Raw genomic sequence first — 12,405 nt, 5'->3', positions numbered from 1 at the left:
TGTAGAAGTTAGCAGAATTGGAGACAGAATTATTTCCTTGAAAATGATAATTGGACGTGAGACTGTTAATATTGTTAGCGCTTATGCGCCGCAAGTCGGGACAGAAGCCAGTCTTAAGGAATTATTTTGGGAGGATCTGGAGGGGTTGATTCGACATATACCACAGAGTGAAAAGATTTTTATTGGAGGAGACTTTAATGGGCATGTTGGGAGGGAAGCTGGTCAGAATGCGAGGGTGCATGGTGGTTTTGGTTTTGGAGAGCTAAACAATGAAAGACAAACTCTTCTTGATTTCTCATTGGCGTATGATTTTAAGATTGCCAACACTTGTTTCAAGAAGAGAGATGAGCATCTCATCACTTACAAAAGTGGAGCCTCAAGGTCACAGATTGATTTTCTTTTGATTAGGAACACAGATAGAAGACTTTGTAAAAATTGTAAGGTGATCCCTGGAGATGCTGTAACGACACAACATAGGGTCCTAGTCCTTGATGTGTGTATTATGAGGAAAATCCAAAAACGTCAACAAGTGGTAACACCAAGGATTAGGTGGTGGCAATTAAAAGGTGAGAAGCAAGATATTTTTAAGCGAAATCTTTTGGATAAAGGAATTTGGGAATCCCAGGGAAGTGCTAACATCATATGGGAGGATATGGCTAAAAAGATACGGGAGGTTGCAAAAGTAGTTTTGAGAGAATCGAAAGGTTCTGGTCTGAGAGATAAGGAGTTTTGGTGGTGGAATAATAGTGTACAGGACAAAATCAAGTATAAGAAGAACTATTTTAAAGCCATACATTTGTGTAACAATGAGAAAAATTAGGAGAGGTACCGTATGGCTAAGAAGGAAACTAAGAGAACTATGGGTGAAGCTCGATCTAAAGCTTTTAAAGAATTTTATAAGAACCTTGAGACGAAGGAAGGAGAGCAAAATATTTATAAGATTGCCAAGAGTAGGGAAAGAAAATTAAGAGATCTAGAATAGGTAAGGTGTATTAAGGATGAAGAGGGAAGAGTTTTAGTTACAGATGATGAAATTAAAAATAGATGGGAGACTTACTTTTCTAAACTTTTCAATGATGGAGAGGATTCATCTAGTAACTTGGAGGATTTAGTAACTGATGAAGAGAACAAAATTTGTCATTTTATCGAATAATACGTGATAAGGAGGTAAAGGAAGCTCTTAAGAAAATGGCAAATGGTAGAGCCAACGGACCTGATTGTATATCTATCGAAGCGTGGAAATGTTTAGGTGAAGAAGGGATGAGATGATTAACTAAGTTATTTAATGTGATTTTACGGTCCAAAAAAATGCTTGATGAGTGGAGGAGAAGTACATTAATTCCTATTTATAAAAATAAAGGAGATATTCAGAATTACACTAACTATAGAGGGATTAAACTCATGAGCCACACAATGAAATTATGGGAGAAAGTAATTGAGCACAGGTTGAGATTGGAGACAAGTATTTCTGAGAATCAATTTAGTTTTATACCAGGTAGATCAACTACAAGGTGATTTATCTACTAAGGGGATTAATGAAAAAGTATCGCTGTAAAGATAAAGATCTACACATGATTTTTATTGATTTGGAAAAAGCTTATGACCGTATACCAAGAGAAGTGCTTTGGAAAAAGTTGGAAAAAAAGGGAGTACGGATTGCTTATATTAAAGCCATACAAGATATGTATGAGGGGGTAAAAACTAATATAAGAACGCCTAGTGGTCAAACAAAGGATTTTCCTATAAAGATTGGACTACATCAGGGATCATCTTTGAGTCCTTATTTGTTCAACTTGATTTTAAATGTTTTGATGGAACATATTCAAGAGGAAATCTCGAAATGTATGCTCTTTGCAGATGATATAGTTCTTATAGCAGAGACAAGAGAAGAGGTTAATTGCAAACTTGAGTTATGGAGGAGGACATTGGAGTCGAAAGGGTTTCGTCTGAGTAGAAGTAAGACGGAATATTTATATTGTAAATTTGGTAAAGGAATATTCGACAATAATTTGGAAGTAAAATTGGGAGATCAAATTATACCTCAAGTGGAAAAGTTTAGATATTTGGGAACCATTATTCAAAATGATGGCGAAATCAGTGGAGATATTTCACATAAAATTCAAGATGGGTAGTTTAATTGGAGAAAAGCTAAAGGAGTTATTTGCGACCGTAAGGTGTCTAATAAACTTAAAGGAAAGTTTTATCGCACTGCTATCAGACCGGCAATATTATATAGTAGTGAATGCTAGGCTCTAACGGGACAGCAAGAGCATAAAGTTGGAGTAGCAGAGATGAGAATGTTATGATGGATGTGCGAACATACACGTAAAGATAAAATTCAAAATGAGCACGTACGCGAAAAAGTGAGGGTGGCACCTATTGAGAAAAAAATGGTAGAAAATCGGTTGAGATGGTTTGGGCATATACAAAGAAGACTAAGGGAGGCACCAGTGAGAAGAGTGGAACATATAACTTTGAGTCCGATTAAGAGAGGTAGAGGAAGGCCTAAGAGAACACTCTTGAAAGTTGTTGAACACGATCTCTTAATTAATAATATTCCTAAAAGCTTGATAAATGATAGAGCACAATGACGTCTTGCAATCCATGTAGCTGACCCCACCTAGTGTGATAAAGGCTTGTTGTTGTTGTTGTATTAGCCTAGGCACTAAAACAAGCACCTACATGAAATTTGACATAATATTTCAAGTTTGATATATACAAAAAATTAGCTACTATATTCAAAATATCTAACAATTGCTTCTCTATATACAAACAAAAAATATTTGTGATTCCTAATTACTCAAAAAATATTACGTGGAAATGCTGCCATATACATAATTATACTTGCTTATGTACACCAAAGAAGTACAATGTAACTAATTTTTATATTGGGTTAGGATTCTTGCATGTTTTGCGACTATGTTTGGCCTCCCTACATCTTGAATAATGATAAATTTTCTTATTTTAAAAGACTCTATCCTTCTTGTTCGTGGCCTCTTGAGAGGACGACTAGTTAAAGACGGTTGCAAGAAAAGAAAGTTTTGATATATTATCACCTGAAAGTTTATGTGATTCCAATTTATCATTATGCTAGGCTTAACAAAATATTGAAGTTAGGTAAATAATACATAACACAATATTCACTACGCACAATATAAAGGTCATTTATTCTCAATTAAAAGTCCATACGATTCTACTTTATCAATGGACTAGACTTAATAAAATGTACAAGTAAGTAAACAATGCACAACACAATATCCATTATGCACAACATAAGGTTTATATATTCTCAACTAAAAGTCCATACGAGTCTACTTTATCAATAAGCTAGGCTTAGCAAAATGCATAAACAAGCAAACAATGCATAGCACAATATCCACTATGCATAATATAAGGTTTATTTATTCTCAACTAAAAGTCCATAAAATTATGCTTTATCAGTAGGTTAAGCTTGACAAAATGCAAAAGTATGCACAACATAAGGTTTATATATTCTCAACTAAAAGTTCATACGATTCTACTTTATTAGTAGACTAAACTTAACAAAATGCATAAATAAGCAAACAATGCATAACACAATATCCACTATGCACAATATAAGGTTCACTTATTTTCAACTAAAAGTCCACAAGATTCTACTTTATCAGTAGGCTAGGCTTGACAAAATGCACAAATAAACAAATAATGCATAACACAATATCCACTATGCATATAACATAAGGTTCATATATTCTCAACTAAAAGTTCATATGATTTTACTTTATCAGTAGACTAAACTTAACAAAATGCATAAATAGGCAAACAATGCATAACAAAATATTACTATGCACAATATAAGATTCATTTATTCTAAACTAAAAGTCCATAAGATTTTACTTTATCAGTAGGTTAGGTTTGACAAAATGCACAAAGCAAATAATGCACAACACAATATCCACTATGTACAACACAACCTTCATATATTCTAAATTGAAAGTCATGTGTATCCAGTTTATCAGTTGGCTAGGCTTAACAAAAAGTTTTTTAAGTTTATGAACAATAAATAGTTTATATATAACATGACAAGGTCCATTTATTAACAACGTAGTGTCCATCTATTTCATATGATTTGTGTGATTGAACTGAACATTTAAAAAAGTTTCTCAAGTTTATGAAGAACAAAATGTCCATATATAACATGAAAATACCCATTTGCTAATAACATAATGTCCATATATTTACAATACAAGGTTTGTCAATATGATACACATAAATATCCGCACGAGTTAATTGCAAAGTTTGCACAACGTAAACTTCATAAATAACAATATAAATTTCATAAATAACATCTATACCAGAACATGTATGTCAGTTGTAGAAAAATATGTATCAAAAACAACAAAAAATTCATAAATAACAACTTGTTTTCATTAAATGAATGTGAACACGTACATTATGATTAGATAAAACTGATATGGCTCAAACTCTTTCTATATCCTTTTTTGACAAAATAAAACTGATAATGGTAAATGCAGTAGCTTGATTCATTCTTTCCACACTATGGCAGATCGTTTCAAGAAGCTGGTTGGCATGAGAGGAATGTAATCAGACGAATTCCTAATCGTCTTCTCCATACCCATCTGGATAAAAGTAGATTGCCCACTCATATCTGTTGAATGAAAAAGTTTCAAATGAGAGAAAGAATGAAGAAGGAGGAAGAAGAAGAGAGGAAATATATAAGCATGATGGGAAGGAAGATGAATTTGGTTATTGTATCAGTGTTGAAAGAGGGAGAGAGAGAGAAGGAGGAGGGAGGAAGAAAAAGAAATTGCCATTCAGCAACTGATTATGGGAGGGACAAATTGGTTATTTCACCAGAAAACATAATTGCAAATGAGGCCTAAAGAATAATTTCATATTCTATTAGGCCTTATCTATAAAATTCTTGCTTTTTAAGGCCTTTAGTGCCATATTCCAAAAAAGTTTTGTTAGCTCAACCATGATGTACATGTGTTATAAATACATAAAAGATCAGCAACATCTCTATTTGAAACTTGAACCAATACCTCTATTTTAAACTTGAACCAATAGAATCTTCCTTGAGCGAGTAGGAAAATTTCACGCAAGGAAATTCTCATCTCACCCACCATCGCATGTATCTTCGATAAGCACAGACAAAATATTTAAGCTTTCCAAACGTCAAGTCTAAAGATCAACGACACCATCATCATTAGAATTCCTACCTAAAAATCTCCCTTCACCGAGTCACCAGTTGATCGGGCGCTACCTCTGACGTCATAGCTTCTTTTGGTCAGTATTATTCTTTTCTCAATTAAACATTAAACAATACTTGAAAAGCAGTTAATATTGTAACAAATAAGTGCGGTAAGAAAATTAACAACTATCATAAGGTAATTAACCACACATACTAAGGTGATGAATAAGTCATTTAAACATGAAATCATACTGGTATGATCATGTTTTACCTATATGTTTTACCTAAAATTCTTTCAAACACATACCGATATATCAAAGACATACTAGTATATTATAGACATACCGATATGTCATATACTTACCAGTATGTTTTGCTTGGAATTCTTTTATGTTGTAACAAACAAGTGCGGCAAGAAAATTAACAATTATTGTAAGGTAATTAACTACACGCACTAAGGCAATGAACAAATCATCCAAATATGAAATCTTACCTATATATCAGAGACATATCGGCATGACATGTATGTTTTCTCTATCATTTTTTCACACATTACCTACAGTTCTTCTTCTGAAAAATGATTCTTGTGCAGAAACTCTAGTGATGAAGATGTCGCTGATTTTCAGATGCCCTAATTCAAGTCCTAGAGAGATTCAGATCTTTATTTGTATTTTTTTGTATTTTAAGATTAGTAATTATGATAAATAATCATTGCTTATAATTAATTATATATAAGAGTTGATTCTTTAGTTTAAGTCTTGAAAGTCGACAGAAGTCTCACTGATCTTCAAATGCCCTAGTTCACGTCTTGGAAAACTTCATCTCTGGTGACGGAGTTGTTTGTCATCTTCAATATCACTATGTGTAACGTTCATTTTTTGATCTACATTCATTTTTTTTCTTTCAACAAGGAACAATATTATTATTTCATTGTGAAATTTAATCTCAGATTGGTGCCCTCGCCCTAGAGTGATATATTAATATTTTGGATTTTTTTTATTTATTAAATGCGGTCAGAGGATGTGTTTGAAATTTCCCTCGGAAAAACCTATAATTTTAACTAGTTCCAGTCTTAATCCCTATAATTTATTTTTTTTTTTTTTTAATAAAAAAAAGTCGAGAGACACGCTCCCTCCCTCTGGTTTCAGACTTTCAGTTCCACTATTCACTCTCTTGTCTCGTTGTGCTTCTCGCTTGCGTTCATCTCCGAGGTCAGGCTTCAACTCGTGTTTCCCTCAGCAACGGCAGACCTGTTAGCTTTCCTCCATCCTTCAGAGTTCAATACTTGAGCTATCGCTGCTCAATTTCCCCCCTATCGGTAGCTTCTGGCTAGTGCTTTGTCCGCGCTGGCGCGCGCGCATGTATATAGTTGATTGTTATTTCACCGCCAAACCTTGCTTATTGTCCCCTCCCTCCAGACATATTAATCTTTTAATCGTGCAATCTTTCAGCGCTTCTTTCGTTTGAAATATTATTAACTTAAATCTGAACAGCTATTATTAACTTGAAATATTCTAGCATTTGTGGGGATCCCTCGACACGTAAAAGCAATTTCTTTTTGGGCTACTATTCTTGCTAAAAGGAATGTTACCAAGATTCATGATTCAATCAACATAAAGAATATCAGAAAACGCTTGAACATAGTTCTTCAAATTCAAAAATATTTAGGGTTTTGATTTGCACATGTAATTGCATTAATATGTGATTGGGAAAACAACAGAACAATTACCACAAATTTGGAACTTTGTACTGGATTGGTGAGAAGAAATAAATCTGCACGAAGGTTTCTTTGTCCCAAAAGGGGGAAAACACAGAGAGAGAAGAAACTGAGTTAGATTACACAGTTTCAGCCTTGGGACCAAAATTTTGGTGATTTATGCACTACTTCTGTTTCAAATATCTGCTAGGTGACATTATCAGTCTTGTTTATCTTCTTTTGTTGTCTATTGTTCTTGGTAATCTCTAGCGCAAGTTGGTTATGATTCCCCAGCTATTGTTCTGAAGCATTTAGTACTGGTTTCTAATTCTTGGGACAAAATTTATGCTCCTCTCATTGAGTCACATTCGAATTGGAATGATTGAATATGCTGTTAAACTTGATTACCATTTTCTGAATTGTCTTTGTTACATGTGGGTTTAACTGTAATTTTATTTTAGATTTGTGTTTGACCATAAATGAAGATTTCTTTTTAATACCGCAGAGGCATTATCTGTTGATATGTTGTGTTTTGGAGATGGGTTGTGAAAATGGCTCTATTTAGTTCTGGTTGTGTAGAACTGGGTTTGTAATTCAATGCCAGATTTTGTTTTGGGAAATGTTGCTTTGCTTCAAACCCTCTATGGCTGTCTCAGTTTGGGTCTTAAAATTTTCGGTAGTTCCTTGCCAATCTCATACCATCATTACTAACTCAGTAACTCAGTTGTTGTTTTTTTAAAAATCCATCTTAGTTTAGCCTGTGAGGTGGTACATGAGTTTTTAAGAGTTTACTGGTACTGGGGTTTTAACGAATGAAATGTACAGCTTTTTTTAACCAAGGCTTAAGATTTTTATTTGATATAAAAGTTATGTAACTCTCTTTAATTAAGCAAGCGGTGGTTTTTACTTTATTTTAAGGATAAATGACTTATGGGAATTTTCTTCTTTCTCTGTTTCAATTGTATGCATGAAACTAACCTTCTGAGAGTGTCACATAAAGCCTTTAAGATGAGTGGCATTACATCAGCTAATGATATTGCTATGGCAGCTGAAGTTAGGGCTATATTTATTGGAATGATCTTGAGCCCAAACTCAAAATGTTCCATTTCACATTCTGTTGCAAAGGTGGTCTAAAAATTTCAATAGAATATGGAGCACATTCTGTGGGATTAGTTGTTGATGATAATGCAGAAATGATATTCGAGGTTTCTACAGTAGCTAACTCCGCATTTGTGCATCTATGTTTTCTCTGGCCTTTATAACCTTTAAATAGGGTATGGATGGATCATAACCAAAAACAATAAAGAATGGAGAAAGGGTTTTAACAATCAGGCTGCAAATTTTTCTTATTTTCTTCAGATTGATAATACTTATATTATAATAATGGGATATGATGTGCATAAGGACACCCATCTCTTATGCACAGTGAGTTTGGCTGCTTGAAGATGATTTTTTCCAATTTATTTAAGAAAATTTAAATGCCTAATTGTTGATAAAAATTTAAAGATGGACTTGTAAAACAAAAAGGCTTTCCTCATATTGATAATTTGTTTTCAGTTGAGTTGAAAAGTGAATTACTTAATTTAGATGTACAATTGTACATTGATTTGAATATTTTACTAATAATATTAAATGAATAAAAGCCTACTAGAATGCAAAACATAGTCAGGATTCAATTCAATCTCTTTTGAGTGGTACCCATTATTAGGAATCAATAATTAGGAATAGTGTAGATCCTCCTAACATAGTAGTTGAATTACTTGTGCCAGCTATTAGCTTGCATGTATTTCTCTTGGAATATATTAGTATTTTACATTTTTTTTGTCTTTTTGGCTATAGTTAGTAGTTTTGAACACACTTGCAATGTGAAACAGCGGCCTGCAGCCCTGCCTTGAGTGTTGGGCACTTCGAATTGCATTTTCTTGCGGGTCAAACGTGATAATTGGCTACAGTTTTACACCTCAGAATATAATCAAATCAGGCTAGGCTGGCCTTCCCTTTGTCTTCAAGCTTTGTATTGAGAGGGAACAGAGTGTCTGGTTTTCTCATCCACCCTACCTCACTTTGCTTGAATCAGCTTTCCCAAGTCTCAGAATGCTTGCAGGTGTTTGTTTTTCTCATTGTATTTCAATGTTTTGTTTGTTCATTTAATGTTGATGGAACCCAACTGTTCAATGAGCCTTCCTGCTGAGTAAAGTAGATGTTTCTAATTTCCAGTTTTTTCTAGGTTGGACTGAGAAAGTAGTAGTTTTAACTATTTTGCTTTTGAACATTTTCCAAATTTTATCATATTCAATTTATTGTTCAAACGTTCATTAAGAAAACAAAATAGCACAGGTTAAAAACTGTCTACCCAATCTTTGTTTCTTGATTAAGTTAATGCTGTTCTACGTTTATTTCCTTCCAAACATATCAATATGTTGGGCCAAAAATTTGAAGATATTATGATGCTATTTGACCTTAGTAATTTCAAATACAGCACATATACTTTCCTTGACTTTGCAAGTTATTTTGTTTTTTTTTTCTACAGGTTCAACCACTGGAAGTTTCTTGCAAGTTAAGGTTGCTAATTTCCCCAAAAGGCAAATCCTTTGTACTCTTGTTTATCGTTAACTGATTATATTGATTTTGATGATGGTGACAGAATAAAGTACAATTCAGATGGTATAACCTTCCAGATCACAGTTTTGAGAGGGGAAAAGTGCAACGTTCCAGATTGCAGTTTGTGAAATTTAAAGTTGACTGCAATTTTATTCAATCAGAAAATGATCCAAGCTCACAAAAGGTACTTGGAAAACATCAGCCTTTGGTTAAGATGTGTGGCATTACGTCAGCTAAAGATGCTGCTATGGCAGCCGAAGCTGGGGCTAATTTTATTGGAATGATCTTGTGGCCAAAATCAAAACGTTCTGTTTCTCAATCTGTTGCGAAGGAGATCTCAAAAGTTGCAAGAGAACACGGAGCACATCCTGTGGGTGTATTTGTGGATGATGATGCAGAAACAATATTAAGAATTTCTGAAGGAGCTAACCTTGAATTTGTGCAGGTATATTTTGGTCTGACCTTAGTGTCTATTCCATTTGTCTTAATTAAAATACTTGATCTCATAATATCTGAAAAACGCAGCTTCATGGGCATGGTTCTCGGGCAGCTTTTCCATCTTTGATTCAGGAAAATCGAGTAATATACGTTCTTCATGCAAATGAAGATGGAAGCCTGTTAAACACAATTTCTGATGAACAATGCTCTCTAGTTGATTGGGTGCTTGTAGATAGTGCAACTGGTGGCTGGTAAAATTGAACTTCCTATAATGCTTACTCCCTCTGGACTACAATAAAAAACATCTTTTAAAAGTCTTACTTGGTCCAAAATATAGGGCATCTGGTAGTTTTTATAATTATTTTTTCAACTATACCTCTACTACATTTATTGTTCTTTGAAAAAAATGATGCATTGGGATTTCAATTGTTATTATTAAAGAACTTATGTGTGATATTTAATGAAGGAATAATTGGAAAGATGCAAATTCTTTTTAAAAGATTAAGGTTTCACCCAACTTTTTCTTAATCATGAAGTGGTTACCAATGCCCTATTAGGGTTCGGAGGAAGAATGTTGGATAATTTGTCCCTTTCCCGACAATCAAATTGGATTCAATATCTGTCTCTTCTAATGCATTAGATGCTCTCTCCGTTTCTTATAGAAAAAAATGTATCACACATTTTAAAAAATTTGTTTAACAATAATGATTATGTATGAAAATAAAAAAAAAAATTGGACTAAAATACCCTATGTTAATGAACATAAGCATGCATTAATTATTTCTCATTAATGTAAATTATGAGGGTTGATTTAGGAAATGTGTAATAAATGCTTATTGAAATAGATGATTTTGCTTATATAAAAAAAAAAAAAACAAGTAAAAAGTGGCAGTATCTCCTGCAAATAGAAATGAAGGGAGTATGTATCTACTTTATGAATGTCGAAGATTCAGATTTCAGTAATATTATGGAACTTCACTTCATGAGATGTGTTTGCAGTGGCAAAGCATTCAATTGGGCAAAGTTTAAACTACCAACAATTAGAAGCAAGCATGGTTGGCTATTAGCAGGGGGATCAATCCTGAGAATGTATCAGAGGCTTTATCTGCTCTTACACCTCAAGGGATCGATGTTAGTAGTGGAATTTGTGCATCAGATGGCATCCAGAAGGATCAATCTAGAATAACTTCATTCATGAATGCTGTGCATTCTGTTCAGTACTGATTGACCTCAGATCATTTTGAACTTCGAGACAGCACATTTATAAGATTTAGGGTTTACTAAGCAGAGTATACAATTTTCATACTGATTTATTTACGACTCTGGAACTAGACAAAAAAGTTGAGAAAGTTCCCCATCAAATCGAAACGTTGAATTTTTTTTTTTTTTTTTTTGGGCTGTTTGATGAGCTTGGAGTGAGGAGTGGAGTCAGAGGCGACGAGCCTTCAACCTTTTTCCTTTCTTTCTTTCATCTTTTTTTAGTACAAAAAGTAGACCACACTAGCAGTAGAAATTATTTTCATGGGATGCAAATGATATATCTCTATCAACTAGATTATTGTATATACAACGTCTGTTATTTGATTCCTAACCATATACTTAAGTGGCTGCAATTGTTTTCAATTCGCGTGAGCTTGAATTGGTGGCCTTCAACTTCTCTGAATGACCTAAATGAGGGTTTTGGGCTTATTTAGGTTTGGTATGTCCAGGTAGAGTATATAAAGCATGTGACCTGTAGACATGGAGACGCATGATCATTAAGTCTCAACTGGTTAATTTTATTCCACCTCTCAGAGGGGATAAATACTATTTAAATAGCACAGCAATACATTTGTACTGAAATTTACCCAGAGCATGCATGATGGAGTTGTAGATGAACCAATAAAGATGTTATGTTGTTGTGTCTGGTATACCCTCCTTGATTTTCTCAGTTGGCCAAGTATGTTCACACATGTATATATCCTCCTTGATTTTTTCCTCCTTGCGCGATGATCATTGCCCTTTTAATTCCAAAAAATAGAAATTAAAAAAAAGGTGGCGACGTACACATTTATCAAGGACTAGAAAGCATTAGCAACATTTGACCAAAAAAGACAGCATTATCAACAAGACTATTGATAAGCAACCCTTTCATAGTAAACGAGCCACATTTGGATATCAGTGTGAAAATATTTTTTTAATACAATATCTGGTATCCTATTATTATTAAATGATATTTATTAATAATATTTAAAATTAAAATACAAAAAAATATTTACCATGCTGTCAACTTCAATAACAATCTTGATAACTACTCTTGGTTTTACTTGGTTTGGTGATTTGTACTTTAAATCTGATTTTTTGGATTGTTTAAGCTATCTATAATATTTGAAGGTTTTCATTAAATATCTTATTCTGGACATGAAATTTGATTTTTTTTGAGATTCATAATTTAATCCATAGTATTTGGAAGTTCAGGAGTTCTATCATTCATGAT

At 33.5% G+C, this 12,405-nt stretch overlaps 1 protein-coding gene across 1 annotated transcript; it reads left to right on the top strand.

The window, feature by feature from the left end:
* The first annotated feature begins 6,310 nt into the window (after window positions 1-6,310).
* LOC129303080 (N-(5'-phosphoribosyl)anthranilate isomerase 1, chloroplastic-like) lies at window positions 6,311-11,318 on the top strand. The gene is given in 7 exon segments (XM_054942097.1): window positions 6,311-6,512; window positions 8,765-8,994; window positions 9,421-9,452; window positions 9,535-9,936; window positions 10,017-10,180; window positions 10,929-11,002; window positions 11,005-11,318. Coding segments are annotated over 6 exon segments (831 nt in total). The 5' UTR covers window positions 6,311-6,512; window positions 8,765-8,984; the 3' UTR covers window positions 11,154-11,318.
* The last annotated feature ends 1,087 nt before the right edge of the window (window positions 11,319-12,405 follow it).

This window comes from Prosopis cineraria, unplaced genomic scaffold (genome assembly GCF_029017545.1).
Source record: "Prosopis cineraria cultivar Desert tree isolate PC_DT_omini unplaced genomic scaffold, ASM2901754v1 PC2, whole genome shotgun sequence".
Lineage (NCBI taxonomy): Eukaryota > Viridiplantae > Streptophyta > Magnoliopsida > Fabales > Fabaceae > Prosopis > Prosopis cineraria.
This window is presented reverse-complemented; position numbering and strand designations above follow the sequence as displayed.